The following is a 21,047-nucleotide window of genomic DNA, read 5'->3' as shown; positions in this document are numbered from 1 at the left end:
GATTCCTTTGTTTATGAAAATGATTATACTGCTGCTATTTTTGTCTCTATAAAATTGAAAAATCTTGGTGACTCAAGAATGGCACTGCTCTTCATTTATAATTAGAGATGGTTTATGATTTAAAATATTTGATCAATTCTGGAGCCAATTCTATTTTATCAATGATTAAAAAATACATATATATCTTTGCTCCAGTTAGGTAAAAAAAATCAAGAAAATACTTTGAAAGACAGATATTTTTGTTTTTGTTTTTCTAAACATCTTTATTGGAGTATAATTGCTTTACAATGGTGTGTTAGTTTCTGCTTTAGAACAAAGTGAATCAGTTATACATATACATATGTCCCCATATCTCTTCCCTCTTGCGTCTCCCTCCCTCCCACCCTCCCTATCCCACCCCTCTCGGTGGTCACAAAGCACTGAGCTGATCTCCCTGTGCTATGCGGCTGCTTCCCACTAGCTATCTGTTTTATGTTTGGTAGTGTATATATGTCCATGCCACTCTCTCACTTTGTCCCAGCTTACCCTTCCCCCTCCCCGTGTCCTCAAGTCCATTCTCTAGTAGGTCTGTGTCTTTGTTCCTGTCTTGCCCCTAGGTTCTTCATGACCATTTTTTTTTTTTGGTATGGAAAACCATCATATCTGAATCTTAGAAGGTTGACTGTAAAAAATTATGAAATCAAAAGAATGCCAAGATCTTTTGGGGAGAATCATGATTCGTGTTTTCTAACAGAATTGAATAATTCTATAACATAATGAAGAGCATTACTACTTTATTTGTAATTCTTGACAATCTTAAAGTAAAAACTTCCTTTCTCTTCTTCTTTGCCTACTTATGAGGTAATAATAAAGATGGCCAGAAAGTTATCACCTAGCTGTTTGAACAAATAATATGTGGGTGAACAGCTTGTTTAGGTCTTGGGACACCAACTACCAGCTGGCTACTCTCGTAGCAAAATAAAGATGAAATATTTGAAAATCACCTCAAATTTCTTTAGTTCATCCTTGGCAACTGTATAGAGCACCCCAGAAGAGCTGGGGAAGGCAGCTACCCTTTCCGAGCATTTCAGCCAATCTTCAAAACGAGAAAAGTCATCCAGAAACTTCTGCCACAATCGCCATGTCTCTTCAATTCTAAGACAGAAATGAAAGAACAGAATCTGATTGCCTGAGACTGTTTGTGCTCCAGAACCCTGTCTGATACCTGCAACAGGACTAAGAGTGCCCAAAACAAGCAACCAGGTGCCAAAAGATAACCGTTCCTTGAGCCAAAATTGCCCAGACTGAAAAAGAAACAACTGTTTGAGCTAAGATGAAACAGCTGTGCGTGTGTGCATGCGTGTGTGTGTGTGTGTGTGTGTGTGTGTGTATGTGTGTTTAAACACACATCCTGCAGCTCTGGATTTGGAAGTAGTCAAACTGAGTAAGACAAGCACATGGTGTGAACTGTTCTGGGTATGCGCAAGGAAGTTTAAAAGTGCAACACCGTGCCTGCAGTGCACACTCATACCAAGCTTCTGCTGAACTTATACTAAGGTTTGAAAATCCATTTAAGCTCAATGTCAAATTTACCCTTATCAAAATCTACTGATGATGGCAAGATAAACATTATCCTTTCAAGAGTTCCCCAGAGAGCACAAAGATTATGTGCCTTAAGTCACTGTGATAATTTTCTAACATATCACTGTTTTTTTACCACCTTGAATTTCAAAGGGCTTAAAGATATGTCCTTTGTTTTATTATTTCCTTTTTCATGAAAGAATGTTACTTTTCCAGAGCACCAATTCTGTAACATTATATTTGTTCAGCAAGGGAGTATTTTAATTTCTCTGAATTATATTTAAACTGTTAGGTCAGGTGTAACTTGGCTTGTTATATTTATATATGACCTTTATACGTACTTATTTTCCCAAGTAAATGTAGATGACGGCAACTTTGGGAAACCAAGGCTATTTTTGGACATTGCAACCAAAAGCAAATAGTGAACCGTAGACACTCGGTAAATTTTTTGTTTTTTTGGTCCTTCCTCTTTCGCAACTGTTTGCACAGCCCAGCTTACTTTAGCCTTCTTTCCATGGACACAGCACAGATATTTCTCCACCGCCGGTCCAGGTTGCGCGTAGCCTGCTGGATGGAACCGCACTCGGCATCTGTGGCACAGGCATCACAGTCATGCAGGAGAACCTCACACAGGTTGAGGACAGAGGCCACACCCGTGCTGTGTTTCTCTATGTCTCTCTGAAGCTCCTGCAGGGAAGGAGACATGCTTCATTCAAACGCTTGTGTACAGATGGGAGACACTGCAGCAGTATTCACTGACTCAGAAATGGTTAGGCAAAACCTTGACAAATATTTCATTTCTTTGAACGCATGAAGTTTCTTCAAGTTCCTTTATAAAATACCACAACCTCAAAAGTATGAGAAAATGAATCTAGAAATATTTTAGCTATGTGAGCAAAGCCAAAATATCAACTGAACAAATAAAAGAGACTACATCAACTGTATTGAGTAAAATGAGCTTCTTTAGTGATTGAAACATGAATCTTGCCCCAGTCTCTACTTCACAGATATATCCCTTCCATTCCAATCCATAGATCAATCAGTCAAAGGAATACATGTGCTCCTGTTAAGAGCTGGCACTCAAAAACTGGGATTTGATCTCCAAAGATCTACAAACTGTTTTAAACAGTTAATGCCCCCACCATTAAAAGGTACCATGGTTTAAGGGACCTAGGTTTTCTGTCATGTATGGCATCGTTATCATCAGCAGCTTCCTCAGTGAGCAAATTTAAATGTAGGACAGAAATAGGAAGATATGAAATATGATAATAAAGTTCAATTTTTGTAATATTTTTATCTTATATTTTTAGACCAGCAATTCCTATGATAACTTCCATATAACTGAGAGGTTATGCAAGAGATTTGAAACGACAGTTTAGTGAAATACAAATATTGTACAGAATTTATTTTCTTGTGTCTATGGAGTTTATGAAATCTCCAAAATTAATCAAAGGCACTGTTATTGCATTCAACAATAAGCTTGAGTTTGTATAGAAGACATTAGAACATGGTGTTAAGGAGAAAAACAGGAAGAAGAATATACATACAAGAATATAAATCCCAGCTACCTGAGTAAGTTGAGGAATTATCAAGAGAAAAACTAGGCAAATTCGAGAACTGTATAAAAGAAAAGGAAAATACATTGAGGACCTTGATGAATAGGGCAAGCAAAACATGGCACCAACAGGCCTCCTTTTTAATAATGGAATACTTTGAGTAAATTGAGTTAAAAGCTCAACAGAAAAAATAATGCACATTTTGCATTTACATTCTATGGGGTTAATATGAAGATTTCACATGGTAGAACTCTGGGCAAATTCAATGCCTTGTTTATCATTCACCTGTTGATGAATACTTAGGTTGTTTACATGTATTCACTTGTAAATAATGCTGCAATGAACATGGGGGTGGAGATATCTCCTTCAAGATAGTGATTTCATTTCCCTCAGATACATACAAAAGTGGATTGCTGGAAAATATGGTAGTTCTATTTTTAGTTTTTTAAAGAACGTCCATACTCTTTTCCATAGTGGCTGCACCAACTTACATTCCCAACAACAGTGTACAAGGGTTCCATTTTCTCCAAATTCCTGTCAGTACTTTTTATCTCTTGTCTTTTGATAATAGGCATTTTAACAGGTGTGAGGTGATATATCATTGTGGTTTTTATTGGCATTTCCATGATGATTAGTGATGCTGAGCGTCTTTTCATGTACCTGTTGGCAATTTGACTATCTTCTTTGTAAAAATGTCTATTCAGGTCGTTTGCCCATTTTTAAATTGGATAATTTATTTTTTGCTATTCATTTGTAGGAATTCTTTGTATATTTTAGATATTAATCCCTGATCAGATATGTGGTTTGCAAACATTTTCTCTCATTCCTAGGTTGCCTTTGCATTTGGTTGATCATTATTTTTGCTGTGCAGAAGCTTTATAGTTTGATTTAGTCCCACCTATTCATTTTTGTTTTTGTTGGTTGTGCTTTCAAAAATCACTGCCAAGACCAATGTCAAGAAGCCTTTTCCCTATGTTTTGCTCTAGGTTTCAGGTCTTAAATTTAAGTCTTTAATCCATTTCAAGTTAATTTTTCTAAGCTGTGTTAAATAGAGGTCTAGTTTAACTCTTTGCATGTGAATATCCAGTTTTTCCAACACAAGTTTTTGAAAAAGCTACCTTTTCCCCAGAGAGTATTCTTATAGTCAAACATTAGTTGACTGTGTATGTGTGGGTTTATTTCTGGGCTCTCTATTCTGTTCCACTGGTCTATGTGTCTGTTTTTATGCCAGTACCATATTGTTTTGATTACTACAGTTTTGAAATATAATTTGAAAGCATAAAGTATGATGCCTCCAGCTTTGTTCTTCTTTCTCAGGACTGCTTTGGCTATTAGGGGTCTTTTTTGGTTCCATATGACTTTTAGGATTTTTTTCTATTTCTGTAAAAAGTGCCATTGGAATCTTGACAGGGATTGCATTGAATCTATACATTGCTTTTGTTGTATGCACATTTTAGCAATATTAATTCTTCCAATACATGGAATATCTTTCCATTTATTTGTGTTTTATTCAATGTCTTTCATCAATGTCTTATAGTGTCAGAGTACAGATTTTTCACCTCCTTGGTTGAATTTATTCCTAAGTATTTTACTGTTTTTAATGTTATTGTAAATAGGATTGTTTTCTTTGTTTATTTTCCAGATACTTCATTGTTAGTGTATGGAAACACAGTGATGTTTGTATGTTGAATTTGTATGCTACAACTTTCCTGAATTTATTAGTTATAAAAGTCTTCTGGTGGAGTCTTTAGGATTTTTCTATATATAAGACCATGTCACCTGCAAACAGAGACAATTTTTACATCTTCCTTTCTGAGCTGGATGTCTTTTATTTCTTTTTCTTGTCTGAGTTCTCTGGCTAGGCCTTCTAGTGCTATGTTGAATAGAATTGGTGAGAGTGGGTACCCTTGTCTTATTTCTGATCTTAGAGGAAAAGCTTTCAATCTTTCACCACTGAGTATGATGTTAGCTGATGTCATATATGTCCTTTATTATGTTGGGGTCCATTCCTTCTGTACCCAATTTGTTGAGAGTTATTGTCATTTGAATTTTGTCAAATGCTTTCTCTGCATCTATTGTGATGATCATATAATTTTTATCTTTCATTTTAGTAATGTAATGTATTACATTTACTGATTTGCATATGTTGAATCATTCTTGCATTCCAGAACGAATCCAACTTAATCACAGTGTATAATCCTTTTAATGTGCTGATGAATTTGGTTTGCCAGTACTTTGTTGAGAATTTTTGCATCAATATTCATCAGGCATATTGGTTGATAGTTTTCTTTTCCTATGGTGTCCTTATCTGGCTTCAGTATCAGGGTAATGCTGGCCTCATAAAATGAGTTTGAGAATGTTCTTTTCCCTTCAATTTGTTGGAAGAGTGAGATGAATTGGCTGTAAATGTTTGGTAGAGTTCACCTATGAAACCATCTGGTCTTGGACTTTTCTTTGTTGGGAGGTTTTTAATTATTGATTCCACTGCCTTTCATTATTGATCTGCTCAGATTTTCTATTTCTTCATGATTCAATATTGGTAGGTTGTATGCTTCTAGGAAGTATCCACTTCTGCTGGGTTGTCCAAATTGCTGGCTTATAATTGTTCAGAGTAGTCTCTTATGATCCTTGGTATTTCTTGTAATGTGCCCATTTTCATTTATAATTTTTATTTATTTTGGTCCTCTCTTTTTTTAATTGATTACTCTAGTGAAAAGTTTGTCGATTTTGTTTATAATTTCAAACAACCAACTCAGTTTCGTTCATCTTTTCTGTTGTTTTCCTATTCTGTATTTCATTATCTCTGCTCTACTCTTTATGATTTCCTTCCTTTTGCCAACTTTGGGCTTAGTTTTTTCATTTTTTTTCTAGTTCCTTGAGGTATAAAGTTAGGTTGTTTATTTGAGATCCTTCTTTTTTCTTTTTTTTTTTTTTTTGCGGTATGTGGGCCTCTCACTGTTGTGGCCTCTCCTGTTGCAGAGCACAGGCTCCGGACTCACAGGCTCAACAGCCATGGCTCACGGGCCCAGCCACTCCACGGCATGTGGGATCTTCCCGGACCGGGGCACGAACCCATGTCCCCTGCATTGGCAGGCGGACTCTCAACCACTGCGCCACCAGGGAAGCCCCTTATTTTTTCTTAATGGCAGCATTTATCACTATAAACTTTTCTCCTAGAACTGCTTTTGCTGCATCCCATGTTTTGGTATGTTGGGTTCCTTTTTTTATTTATCTCCAGATATTTTTTTATTTCTCTTTTGATTTCTTCTTGGATCCACTGGTTGTTCAGGAGTGTGTTGTTTAATTTCCATGTATTTGTTAATTTTCCAGCTTTCTTCCTGTTATTGATTTCTAGTCTCACATCATTGTGGCTGGAAAAGATACTTGATGTAATGCCCATTTTCTTGAATTTATTAATACTAGTTTTGTGATCTAACATATAATCTCTCCTCGTTCCATGCCCTGAGGTTGGGGTGGGCCTGGGGGTGCTGCTGGCTGGGCCCTACAGTCACCTCTGACTGGGTGAGGTCACAGGGTATGTCCCCTGGCAGGGCAGTGCCACTGGTTGGACCCTGTGATTGGGTAGGGCTACAAGCTGGTCTCTGCAATTGGCCTTTTTTAAAAGATTTATTTATTTATTATTTATTTAATTTATTTTTGGCTGTGTCGGGTCTTAGCTGTGGCACGTGGGATCTTTCATTGTGGTGTGTGGGCTTCTCTCTAGTTGTGGCACACAGGATCCAGGGCACGTGGGCTCTGTAGTTTGTGGCACGTGGGCTCCCTAGCTGAGGTGCGTGGGCTTAGTTGCCCCGTGGCATGTGGGATCTTAGTTCCCTGACCAGGGATCGAACCCACATCCCCTGCATTGTAAGGCAGATGCTTTACCACTGGACCACCAGGGAAGTCTCACTGCAATTGCTCTTGATGGGGTCTCAGGCTGTGCTCCCAGACCAGAAGGTGCTGCTGGCTGGACTCTGTGTTCAGGTGAGGCCTCAGGCTGTGCTCTGTGATCATGCAGGGCTGCAGGCTGTGCCCTGGAGTTGGGCAGGGCCACAGTCTAGGCTTTGCCATCAGGTAGATCGCTGGCTGTGCTCCCCTGTTGGGCAAGATTACTGGTCAGTCTCTCTGGTTAGGAGAGCCTGCCAGCTGAATCCCACAGTGATTGGGCCTAGAGACTGTGCTCCATGGTCTAGCTGGGTTGTTGTCTAAGCTTTCTTCTTGGGTGGGGTCGCAGGCTATGCTTGGTAATTGGACGGGGTCACTGGCTGGGCTTCCTGACCAGGCAAGGTTGCAGGCTGTGTTCAACAATCAGACAAGGCCCTTGGTTGGACTCCACCACTGAGTAGAGTTGTAGTCTGGGCTCCATGGCTGGGTGTGGTTGTAGGTTGGGCTCTGAGGATGCCTACGGTCACTGTTCAGGCTCCTTTGTTATGCAAGGCCAGAGGCTATGCTCAGCAGTTGGTAGGGCTTCTGGCTTGGCTCCCTGCCCAAGCAGGGCTGTTGGATGGGCTCCATGGCTGCCTGGATTCTTTGGCCAGGCTTCCTGGTGGGGGGGTATGGAGACTGCTCAGCTGTTGGGTGGGGCTGGGAATCTGCCTCCCTTCCCAGGCCGGGGGGTAGAAAGAGCGCCAAGGCCTGTAATGCCAGTTGTCAGGGGACCCAAATCAAGGAGAGCTGCTGAGTTTGCAGGCTAGACGGGGCCACTGGCTGGTCTCTGCTGATGAGCAGAGATGCTGGCTGGCATCTCTGCTTGGGTGCAGCTGCAAGCAGGAATGCAGTCCACCAAGATCTGAGTGCAGGTGCTGTAAGCCCCACACCCCTTCTCCATCTCTATCTGATACCCCGTGACTGAGCCTCATAGATTTTCTTAGTGATCCCCATGAAGAGAGATCCAAGCGGGCCTCCTGGGAAGCGTCATACAATACTGGGGGAGCTGGTTGCCCACTTTGGCTTCTCTCTTTTTTTTTTTTTATTTTCGGCCACGTCCCATGGCTTGCAGGATCTTAGTTCCCTGACTAGGGATTGAACCTGGGTCCCTGGCAGTGAGAGCATGGAGTCCTAACCACTGGACGGACAGGGAATTCCCCACCTTGGCCTCTCTTTTCCAACTGGAAAAACCACAGGCTGGGGCGCTCTGGTGCGGTGCTGTGCCAGCCTGGGGCAGGCGATGTGGGCAGCGTGCAGCCACTCCTCTCACCTTCTAACGTGGTCCTTCCCGGTCTCTGTTGTCCAAGGGCTGCTGCAGCCTCACCCTGGGTTCTGGGATTTTCACAACGGTGTCCTGTCTATGGATAGTTGCTTGTTGGTTTTCTTGTGATGGGGGCTCAAGTCAGGAATGGCTTATGCCACCGTCTTGGTGACATCACTCCTCCATATACTTTTGAATCTCTCTCAGAGGGGAGACTCTTAAGGCGAAACCACTGTGGGAACCAGCGCTGGTGTGTGAAACCCAGAACTCTAATCAACGGACTGTTGGAGGCTCAGTGGGGAAACCTCTGACCGACCCAGTCATGGGGGCCCCCCAATTGGTGTGATTTACCTTCAGGAGCTTGACCAGGTTAATACAGTAAACACTGGAGAAAATCCCCTGGTGCTTCTGCTCAGAAGTTTTTGTTCAGATCAATATATAAAATAAGGTTTGAGGGGGTCTTATAATTAGATAAGTACCCAAATACAGATCACAATTTTAGTCTCAGCTTTAACTTCCATTGGTGATGGTCTCAAATTGTCACATAGTGTCACTGGATTCATTCTTTTTCATTTATAACACAGAGAAATCTGACAAAACGTTCTCTGAAGCCATCTCAAGACTATATATATTTCTGCCCAATTAAATCTATAAAAATTAAGTACATTGGCAAGAGAGACATACAGGAACTCCATATAGGGAAATAGAAGACAATGTATTTTTTACCAATTTAATCTGTCCATTTAAATATTTGTCAGAATTTTTCCCTTTTGGAGACAGATTACTATTTATCTGTCTTTTAAAACATGGATCCCCAAATGCTACAATTTTTACAAAATCATGGTCAAACAATTTCCATAAAGGAAACTAGTAAATATGATATGATTAAAATAAAATTTGCTAAGCGCCCACTTTATGCTGGGCACTGTGCTAAGTGCTTTTCTTGTTACCCTTTTACAATAACACAGGGAGCCATGTACTCATTATCAGCAACCTATATGTAAGGTAGCTGAGGGTTAAGAGTTCATTACTTTGCTCTGGTTCACACAGAAAAGTGGTGAGGCCAGGATTGGAATGCAGAAAGTCTTCAATTTTAACTACTGGTGTACAGGTTTTTTTTACCTTTAAATTTTAATTAAAAGGCTATATGAACATTTATTAATATATTAAAAAGTCAAAAACTACTACTAGGCTTCCAATGAAGTAGTACCCTTTTCATTTCACTCCTGATTCTTCTCCAGAACCAACCATTTCCATCTCTTGTAGCCCTGTCTTCTGGTTTTTACTTCTGTTTTTCTAAGTAACATATTTATATTGTTATTTCTTGATTTTTAAATGTTAGACATTATCAGTGCTTCTACAGAAGAGAAGGAATAAACTTCTACATGACTCACAGGGCTCCAATGACTATTTTAGCACCTCGTATAGCTAGAGCAATATCACTTCTTTGCATGATTATGGTGTTTTAATACTTTTCACATTTAAGCAACAAAATATGCTATGGTTATATTTCTTCTCTTACATAACTTTTTTTTTTCTAAAATCAATAGTTCTCTCTCTCTCTCCCTCCCTCGCTCTCTTTTTCTCTTTAAAATATGACCCAGCAATCCCACTACTGGGCATATACCCAGAGAAAACCATGTTTCAAAAAGACACATGCACCCTAATGTTCACTGCAGCACTATTTACAACAGTCAGGACATGGAAGCAACCTAAATGCCCATCAATAGAGAAATGGATAAAGAAGATGTGGTACATATATACAATGGAATATTACTCAGCCATAAAAAAGAATGAAATTGGGTCATTTGTAGAGACATGGATGGACCTAGAGACGGTCATACAGAGGGAAGTAAGTCAGAAGAGAAAAACAAATATTGTCTATTAATGCATATATGTGGAATCTGAAAATATGGGTATGGATGATCTTATTTACAAAGCAGAAATAGAGACACAGATGTAGAGAACAAAAACATATGGATACCAGGGTGGAAAAGGGGTGTGTGTGGGATGAATTGGGAGATTGGGATTGACATATATACTCTACTGATACTATATATAAAATAGATAACTAATGAGAATATACTGTATAGCTCAGGGAACTTTACTCTATGCTCTGTGGTGACCTAAATGAGAAGGAAATCCAAAAAGGAGGGGATAGATGTATACATATAGCTGATTCCTTTGCTGTACAGTAGAAACTAACCGAATATTGTAAAGCAACTATACTCCAATAAAAAAAAATTATATTGCTAACTGCTGTTCTTTCTCTTATGGTACTAATAAAGCTCCTTCCGGTATGGTTAAGCCCATCAGGTCATCTGGTTCAACTATTTTCTTCCTTGGAGATGTTCCTCTTAGAGCACCCAGACTCCCTACTCCTGTCTGGACAGGCTCTTCCTAGGTTTCAGTACCACTGTCATTTGGGACTTTCCTTTACCATCATCCTGGGGACTTCCTTCTCCTGGGTTGAATATTATTTTTCCTCTCATTGCAGTATATGGAGCATATCTTTCATTAGCTTCTTGTGAATGTGTGCATAGAAGGTAAATATTTTATATATTAAATGGCAGATATAATATTCTAAATCATAAAAAATTTTTCTCAGCTTTTTGAAGGCATTCTGCCATTGTATACTAGCTTCCATCATTGTTTTGGAGAAATCCAACTTTTTCATCTTGGAAGGCTTAAAATCTTCTTTTATCCCCGATGTTCTAAAATTTCATAATAGCTTTGTTTTTAATTTTCCTGGGCACCTGTAGGGTTTGTGTTCTAGAAGTGTGTAAATTTTCAATTTGGGAATTCTTTTTCTGCATTACTACTTTGGTAATTTCTTCCTTTCCACTTTATTTTGGGGGCAGGGGGACTTTTACAGAATAACTGAATTGGATTTTGAAACTCTTGTGTAAATCCTGGCTGCAGCACAAGCCTGGCTAGTGACCTCGTGAGAGGTGATACTGTGGGGTTTGGCACAGAGTCTTTCACTTAATCCCTCTGTTTTTAACAGAGTGGCTCCAGCACAGACGGCGTCCTGTGTCATCGAATTCCAAGTCCCTCAGGATGGCCTTCTCCAGAGAGTCAACAAAGCAGAGCTGCCTGACTAGCTGGGCTTAGGGGAAATCTGCTCATCTCACCACTCCTTTCTCAGACTTGCATGCCATTTTCCCTTTAAAGCCCCACAGACTTGATAGCTCCACTTCCTGGGTGAGCGTTTTGGGAACTCTGCGGCATGAATCAGCTTTCTCCATCCTCCACTCTGCTAACACCATCACTGTTCATCTGTCTACTTTCCACCTTCCAAATTCTCTCAGATGTCTGGCAGCTCTATCATCTTCTCTTCTGTTCTTTTTGTCATTGTGGGTTTTGACCTTTTATTTTATTAGGGTTTTAGTAGTGGCTGCAACTACAGATGCGTATAATCAATTTCCCATACTTAACTAGATACTGTTTTGATTTTCTTACATTTGCTAAATTACAGTACTGGTCATTAGCATTTTAACTCTTGTCACATGTAGATATCATTACCATGTTCTCCAGGAGAATGTGGGGAGCTGGAGGCCAACCACAACCCCCAGAGTTAGTCATCAGAATTTCAAACATCAGAGAGTGCATCAGAGGGTTTTAATCTTACAGAAAATTGAAAAATGTCCTGCTAACAATTTCTTGAAAAATAAATGCTAATTTAAACATCCAGCACCTAAAAACTGTATTTTAGTAACTGTTCTCTTTGTAAAATAAAATACATAAACTGCTTCATAGGACTGAAGACACAGGTCTGTTTATACATTTTTTTAAAGTTAAGCAACTTGAATATAATGGCTTAATGTAATGGAAATAACCAGAGTGCAGGCAGAATTTTCAAGGACAATCTAAAAGCATGAAGTAGCAATACTTCTTATGGGGGATTTATTACTGACAGCTGGAGTCTACTGTGCTAAGTAAGAATAAGCAAGGGGAGTGGGAAGTGAAAATCCCTTCTGTATGTATTTTTCAGGGTCACCCTCTTTTGCTTTGCTGGGTTGTGTATTGTGCTGTATTTGCTACACACATGAAGATGACATTACAGTATGGGGTCTGCAGGTCATGCAATCCTCCTTGCAAAATAAAATTATGTTAGACTCTAAAAACTCTAAGTATGCATTGTGATCTTTCTCCAAAGGCTGTATGCAGAAAAAAGAAAAAAGGCTCATTTCTAAGTCCATGGTTGTGAGTTAGCGACCCACAAATAAATAAACAAAACTGTCAGCACTGTTCTGGATACATTATTGCAGCTCAACCTAACCTACCATCTTAGGATGGCTTCTTGGCAGACCAGTGACATTAACCCTACGATGGCAGACCTTCTTAAGAGTCAACTTTGTGAGGAGATGGAACTTATTTGCCCCAAACACCTCTCTAGCCAATGCCTTCCCTTTCTCACCAGTCCTGCCCAGCTTCTTCCAGATTTTCCATCCCAATTCACCATCTCACAATCATGTCTCTATTCTGGCCAGAAGAACAGATTTTCAAGAACCTATTAACTTTCCTTCCATTGTTTTACATTTTACCTGCTGCTTATTAAGCTTTTTCTGTATTTCTTCTGAGTCACAGGAATCGTAGACGATCGGCTTGGCCAGCTCTGACTCTATGTGGGCCAGCCACGTTCTCAGGCTGCTCATGTTTTTATCCAGCTGCTGTACGGCGACCAGAGTCTCCTTCAGCTTCTTTACCCTGTGGGCAGAGAAGGAGAGACATCAACTTCAGTGAGAGGCTTCACTCATGTTTCCCTCATGAGCAGAAGCCAGCACTGGGTCTAAAGCCAGAGTCCAGCCTGGTTCAGCCACCTACTGGCTGTGTGACTGTGGGCAGTTGTACACCCCTCCTGTGTCTCTGTTTCTTTGTCCATAAAATGGAAATGAAGTAAGAGTACTTGTGAGATTTAAATGAGGTGAATGACAGAGGGTGCCAGTACATGGGCAACATCAAAAAAATATCAACCATGGTTATACTCAGCACAGCTATACTAATATAACAGTGATAGAAACCTCATGGTTGTCACATAAATTATTACTTTCACAAATAATATAATCTGTACTACCTGACTTTTGCAAATAATATAATTTATACTACTATGAAGAATAACTGGGAGGAAAAAGTTAACCTTTCCAATGGATTGTCACCAAACAGATTACACATCCATGATTCTAATCATTTCACCCCCTGTGGGATGTATTCCAGCAATATTGTGGCAGAAACTCAGTCAAAAGAAGAAAGCATACTGAAGATAAAACTATCAGTGAGTTATCACATGCACTTAAGCAATTTGAGCTTTAATGATGCCATATCACGTTAAAGGTAACTAAAGATCTGTTGGATTGTAAGTGGCAGAGGGCAGGTACCCAATCTTCCACCTGCAGAGCCTAATTCAGTATAGTATTTGCTACATAGCATGCTTAAAAAATAACGACAAATAACTATTCTCCCATTCTCGCCAGGAAGGAGTAAAAACTCATTCCTTTAAGAATTGTCATTTCTCGGGGCTTCCCTGGTGGCGCAGTGGTTGGGAGTCCGCCTGCCGATGCAGGGGACACGGGTTCGTGCCCCGATCCCGGAAGATCCCACATGCCGTGGAGCGGCTGGGCCCGCGAGCCATGGCTGCGGAGCCTGTGTGTCTGGAGCCTGTGCTCCGCAACGGGAGAGGCCACAGCAGTGAGAGGCCCGCGTACAGCAAAAAAAAAAAAAAAAAAAAAAAAAGAATTGTCATTTCTCTAACAATCATCTGTGGACACTTTATATATAAGATGCCAGAAAGACAAAAGAAATAAGATGTGAATATTTTCTTAATGAAATGTACAACCTGACCAGAAATCTGAACATGGAAAGAATGAAATATAACAAAGTGTGGTAAGAACTAAACTAAAGAAGTGAACGAAGTCTCTGGCTAATAAATAAAGAGTGATCAATTCTGTCTGGCCATGTTCAGTAATTATTCATTCATTTACCATTTGTTCATTTCTTTATTCCTCCTACCAACATGTATGGTGCTAGGTGACAGATAAACAGAGATGACTAAAGTTTCATGCTTGCCTTTGAGGAGCTTAGACTTTGAGAAAGGAAGGAAAGTGAAGAAATGACATGTGAGCTGCATCTTGAGAGGTGGCTACAAGCCAAGCAGAACATTTCTGGCCTAGGAAACATAATGAAGAAGAGCAAGATTGTGAAGGTAAATAGCGTCACAATGCCAAGGAGATCAGTGGTGGACGGACGGGGAAGAGAAACAGGAAAGAGAGAAGAAGTGGTTAGAGGAAGAGGTAAGACTGATGGGTGGATGGGAGCAAGATTATAAAACTCCCACAGTGACATGACAATGGATTTGTATGTAGTTTCAAAGATAAATAAGAACTTTCCCAAGATCTATTAGCACAGGAATGTTAAGATCAGTTTTGATTCTGAGTGCATAACTCTGAGGCAAGGCTGTGGTAAGAGCTCATTCAGGAAGTACACAGAATAGTCCAAGCAGTTTGCATCAAAAGCCTACACTTGGGGCTTCCCTGGTGGCACAGTGGTTGAGAGTCCACCTGCCGATGCAGGGGACACGGGTTCATGCCCTGGTCCGGGAAGATCCCACATGCCGCGGAGTGGCTGGGCCCGTGAGCCATGGCCACTGAGCCTGCGTGCCCGGAGCCTGTGCTCTGCAATGAGAGAGGCCACAACAGTGAGAGGCCTGTGTACCGCAAGAAAAAAAAAAAAAAGCCTACACTTGGAAACAGTGGGGATAGAGGTGAGGAGTGGATTGCTAAATTCACGAACTGACATGACGTGAGGCAGGAGGAGTTAAGAAATGATGTCTTTTCCAGTTGGGTGACTAGATAGATGCTGCTGCCTCAAAGGATACAGGAATGAGGAGCAAGTTCTTGGGATTAATGGTGCATTAAGTTTGGGTATGATGAGTCTGTGGGATCAGCTAGACATGTATGGAAATATAGTTCTCAGGTCCAGAAGAGACGATGAAGTTTATTGCATTGGTTTACATACTGCTGGCATAGAGTTGAAGCCCTATGAAAGGATGTGTTTCATCCTGAAAGGGGTTGGACTAAAAAGAATGAGTTTTAAAAGGTTAAAGAAGGAGGAATCACAGTTGAAGAAAAAATAATCAGAAAGGAAGGAGGTGAAGCAGGGAAGTGTAGCATAAAACTAAAGGCAGGAAATGTTTCAAGAAAGAATTGGTGGTGGGCGGGGGATAAGACTGATGGTATTTTAGGGTACAAACTTGCAACGAGTAGTAAATAAGCCCTAGAGATCTAATGCACAGTAAAATGAATATAAACAACAATATTGTACTCTAATTTTGTAATGTGATAAATATCACCACAATGGCAATCATATTAGATTATATCAATGTATCAAAGTAACAAGCTGTACACCTTAAATTTACACAATGTTGTGTGTCAAATACATTCAATTAAAAATAATTTTAAAAAAGAAGGAAGTGTTGGTCACAGTGTGATCTGAATGCCTTCTTCATTAGATTTCACCTGGTTTGCCTCACATAAATGCAGATTCTTAGACCCCAACCCAGTCCTATTGAGTCAGAACCTCTGGGGGTGTGGCCAGGGAATTTACACTTAACAAGCACTCCAAGTAAGCCCTAGGCATGCTTAAGGTTGGAATCATGGGTCTACTTTGTCAAAGGCAGAGCAAGGTATTTGATGAGGCCTAAAAAGAGCCATTCATTAGAAGAGGTCTGCTGACCCTAAGTGAATAGTTCAGCAAGGGCTATGGAAACAGAAAACAGGATGCATTTGAGAGAAATACACTTATGATGAAAGAGGATTGTTAATTATTTTTAAAAAGTAGGCAGCAAAGGTAAGTAAATACGGTATGAATCCTGTAGAATGATCTGGCTACAAGAAAAAATTGATTTTTTGTTTGTTTGTTTTGTTTAATGCAGTTTAATGTTTTGGAATCGCTTTAGAATGTTTTTAGGCAGAGAAAAAGGAACTCATGAGGAAGGAGCCAAAGACAGAAGAAAAAGGAGAGAAATTACAGATGAATACAGACGACGGAGCAATGATGCACAGGAGACAGGACCAAGGGCATAGAGCAGGGATAGATAAATTAGATTTGAAAAGTTATTTCCCAGTGAGGGCAGGGTGTCAGCAGGAATTTGGGAGGGACACAGATAGTACTTCTCAACTCTATTATTACCAAGTAATAGTAGCAAAAATCGACTACTGAGTCCCTGTTGAGGGCCTGACATGGCTGACTGGATGTATGTATATAGATGGCTCTAAAATGAAAGGCGATGTGGAGGAGGAGCACATGATCAAAGATTTCTGGTACCACCCTTACTTAAAATTAAATTCTGCTTATGGACTGTAAGTTTTTTTATACTTTCCACCTTTTGGTTCAGGACATGTGGTCACCTTACTGAAACTGCTCCTAATAGAAATGAATGGCAAATAAGCAAAATGTCTCCATCTCCGAGGTGTCAACTTGGTTCAACTAAAGAGGTATCTGCTTGGAAAAAAGGTCAAGAGCAACATGTCTTTTGCTCTAGGGATCTTCCAAGAATGAACCAGGAAGAAATAGAAAATATGAACAGACCAATCACAAGCACTGAAATTGAAACTGTGATTAAAAATCTTCCAACAAACAAAAGCCCAGGACCAGATGGCTTCACAGGCAAACTCTATCAAACATTTAGAGAAGAGCTAACACCTATCCTTCTCAAACTCTTCCAAAATATAGCAGAGGGAGGAACACTCCCAGACTCATTCTACGAGGCCACCATCACGCTGACACCAGTACCAGACAAAGATGTCACAAAGAGAGAAAACTATAGACCAATATCACTGATGAACAGAGATGCAAAAATCCTCAACAAAATACTAGCAAACAGAATCCAAGAGCACATTAAAAGGATCATACACCATGATCAAGTGGGGTTTATTCCAGGAATGCAAGGATTCTTCAATATATGCAAATCAATCAATGTGATATACCATATTAACAAATTGAAGGAGAAAAACCATATGATCATCTCAATAGATGCAGAGAAAGCTTTCAACAAATTTCAACAGCCATTTATGATAAAAATCCTCCAGAAAGTAGGCATGAAGGGAACTTGCCTCAACAGAATAAAGGCCATATGTGACAATCCCACAGCCAACATCGTCCCCAATGGTGAAAAACTGAAACCATTTCCACTAAGATCAGGAACAAGATAAGGTTGCCCACTCACACCACTATTATTCAACACAGTTTTGGGAGTTTTAGCCACAGCAATCAGAGAAGAAAAAGAAATAAAAGGAATCCAAATTGGAAAAGAAGAAGTGAAGCTGTCACTGTTTGCAGATGACTTGATACTATACACAGAGAATCCTAAAGATGCTACCAGAAAACTTCTAGAGTTAATCAATGAATTTGGGAAAGTAGCAGGATACAAAATTAATGCACAGAAATCTCTTGCATTCCTATTACACTAATGATGAAAAATCTGAAAGTGAAATTAAGAAAACACTCCCATTTATCATTGCAACAAAAAGAATAAAACACCTAGGAATAAACCTACCTAAGGAGACAAAAGACCTGTATGCAGAAAATTATAAGACACTGATGAAAGAAATTAAAGATGATACAAACAGATGGAGAGATATACCATGTTCTTGGATTGGAAGAATCAACATGGTGAAAATGACTCTACTACCCAAAGCAATCTACAGATTTAATGCAATCTCTATCAAACTACCACTGGCATTTTTCACAGAATTAGAACAAAAAATTTTACAATATGTATGGAAACACAAAAGACCCTGAATAGCCAAAGCAATCTTGAGAAAGAAAAATGGAGCTGGAGGAATCAGGCTCCCTGACTTCAGACTATACTACAAAGCTACAGTAATCAAGACAGTATTGTACTGGCACAAAATAAATATATGGATCAATGGAACAGGATAGAAAGCCCAGAGATAAACCCACGCACATATGGTCTCCTTATTTTTAATACAGGAGGCAAGAATATACAATGGAGAAAAGACAGCCTCTTCAATAAGTAGTGCTGGAAAAACTGGACAGGTACATGGAAAAGAATGAAATTAGAACACTCCCTAACACCATACACAAAAATAAACTCAAAATGGATTAAAGACCTAAATGTAAGGCTAAACACTATCAAATTCTTAGAGGAAAACATAGGCAGAACACTCTATGACATAAAGCACAGGAAGATCCTTTTTTGTGTGGTATGCAGGCCTCTCACTGTTGTGGCCTCTCCCATTGCAGAGCACAGGCTCCGGACGCGCAGGCTCAGAGGCCATGGCTCACGGGCCCAGCCGCTCCGCGGCATGCGGGATCCTCCCGGACTGGGGCACGAACCCGTGTCCCCTGAATCAGCAGGCAGACTCTCAACCACTGCACCACCAGGGAAGCCCTAGCAAGATCCTTTTTGACTCACCTCCTAGGGAAATGGAAATAAAAACAAAAATAAACAAATGGGACCTAATGAAACTTAAAAGCTTTTGCACAGCAAAGGAAACCATAAACAAGACCACAAGACAACCCTCAGAATAGGAGAAAATATTTGCAGATGAAGCAACTGACAAAGGATTAATCTCCAAAATTTACAAGCAGCTCAGGCAGTTCAATATCAAAAAAACAAACAACCCAATCCAAAAATGGGCAGAGGACCTACATAGACATTTCTCCAAAGAAGATATACAGATTGCCAACAAACACATGAAAGAATGATCAAAATCATTAATCGTTAGAGAGATGAAAATCAAAACTACAATGCAATATCATCTCACACCAGTCAGAATGGCCATCATCAAAAAATCTACAAACAATAAATGTTGGAGAGGGTGTGGAGAAAAGGGAACCCTCACACACTGTTGGTGGGAATGTAAATTGATACAGCCACTATGGCGAACAGTATGGAGGTTCCTTAAAAAACTAAAAAAAGAACTACCATACGACCTAGCAATCCTAGTACTGGGCATATACCCTGAGAAAACCATAATTCAAAAGGAATCATGTACCACAATGTTCATTGCAGCTCTATTTACAATAGCCAGGATATGGAAGCAACCTAAGTGTCCATTGATAGATGAATGGATAAAGAAGATGTGGCAATATATACAATGGAATATTACTCAGCCATAAAAAGAAACGAAACTGAGTTATTTGTATTGAGGTGGATGGACGTATAGTCTGTCATACAGAGTGAAGTAAGTCAGAAAGAGAAAAACAAATACCGTAATGCTAACACATATATATGGAATCTAAAAAAAAAAAAAAAAAAAGGTCATGAAGAACCTAGGGGCAAGATGGAAATAAAGACACAGACCTACTAGAGAATGGACTTGAGGACACGGGAAGGGGGAAGGGTAAGCTGGGACAAAGTGAGAGAGTGGTAGTGTACATATGGACATACATACAGTACCAAATGTAAAATAGATAGCTAGTGGGAAGCAGTCGCATAGCACAGGGAGATCAGCTCGGTGCTTTCTGACCAGCTAGAAAGGTGGGATAGGGAAGGTGGGAGGGAGGGAGATGCAAGAGGGAAGAGATATGGGGATATATGCATATGTATAACTGATTCACTTTGTTCTAAAGTAGAAACTAACACACCATTGTAAAGCAATTATACTCCAATAAAAATGTTAAGAAAAAAGTATAAAATAAAATAAAATTGTAAGAAAAAAAAAAATCTAGGGATGTGATAGCGACTTCCCTGGCAGTCCAGTGGTTAAACTCTGAGCTTCCATTACAGGGGGCACAGGTTGGACCCCTGGTCGGGGAACTAAGATCCCGCATGCTGCGCAGTGCAGCCAAGAAACAAAACAAAACAAAACAAAACAAAACCCCCAAAACTCTAAGGATGTGATATATTTCAAGGCAGGGATCTGCAATAGAATGTTCTCAAAGACAGACAACTTGCACTCAGAATCACCTGCTATTTCTCCACTCTATTACTTCCAGATAGTAAAGAAGTGATTCTCAAGCTAGGACCGGTCCTGGATCACTTAGGGGTGCTTTCCATCCACACATGCCACTGCTAACTCTCTTCCCACCTTCTCCCCGCCCTCCGTGCCTCCCCAGATGACTATGATAGGCTTCTCTGGTCAGGAGCCACCTCTCTGAAGAACCTGTCTCATAACCAAAGTATTTTGAGAATTTTTATTCATTTTTAATTGCTTAAAATGGATATCATCACTTCTATTACAGTTTCTGTAAATCAATGTTTCTCTCTCAAATGAAAATCTAGTTATGACACCATCACTTTTCCTCTGTCATACAAATGCTTAAAGTATTTTCACGATGGTCGGTTCTTGATAATAATATCTGTATTTCATTAATTATAATAAAATTCCCTATATTTGATCAGTGTATAAAGGCATGCTGAGATGCATTACCTTATATTGTTTTAAAAAATGTGTATTTAAAAAATTATGTTCATGTTCACAATATATAAGATTGATAGGGTACAGAAAACATGCATTGCAATATGTTTATCATAATTCATAATTCCATTCAAGATAATACTTTTCTAATTAGCTTTATAAGTACAGTTTGTACTCTGTCTCTAGGGCATTTCAAGGCATTAGCCTTGAAAAATAATTCCAAGAACTGTTACATACAACCCACTCACATTTCTCTCATATGTCAGACAAAATTCACTTGAGCGTCAGTCAGTGAATGACAGTTTTTGAGCAGCTACTGGGTATAAAGTTCAGGGTACATATTCTACCAACGACCATGGT

At 39.8% G+C, this 21,047-nt stretch overlaps 1 protein-coding gene across 8 annotated transcripts in view; it reads right to left on the bottom strand.

Moving 5' to 3' along the window:
• LOC132499744 (nesprin-1) overlaps positions 1–21,047 on the bottom strand; it is a 241,489-nt gene that overhangs the window by 31,089 nt on the left and 189,353 nt on the right. For all 8 annotated transcript variants that reach the window (XM_060114303.1, XM_060114305.1, XM_060114307.1 and 5 more), the window contains 3 exons: positions 12,852–13,014; positions 2,060–2,247; positions 984–1,134 (listed from right to left, as the gene is read on the bottom strand). In XM_060114303.1, coding sequence (XP_059970286.1) covers positions 984–1,134; positions 2,060–2,247; positions 12,852–13,014 — 502 coding nt within the window. The remainder of the gene's footprint in view (positions 1–983; positions 1,135–2,059; positions 2,248–12,851; positions 13,015–21,047) is intronic.

Source organism: Mesoplodon densirostris, chromosome 12, assembly GCF_025265405.1.
Source record: "Mesoplodon densirostris isolate mMesDen1 chromosome 12, mMesDen1 primary haplotype, whole genome shotgun sequence".
Taxonomy (NCBI): Eukaryota; Metazoa; Chordata; class Mammalia; order Artiodactyla; family Ziphiidae; genus Mesoplodon; species Mesoplodon densirostris.
The sequence above is the reverse complement of the archived record's forward strand: the minus strand, read 5'-3'. Positions and strand labels throughout refer to the sequence as shown.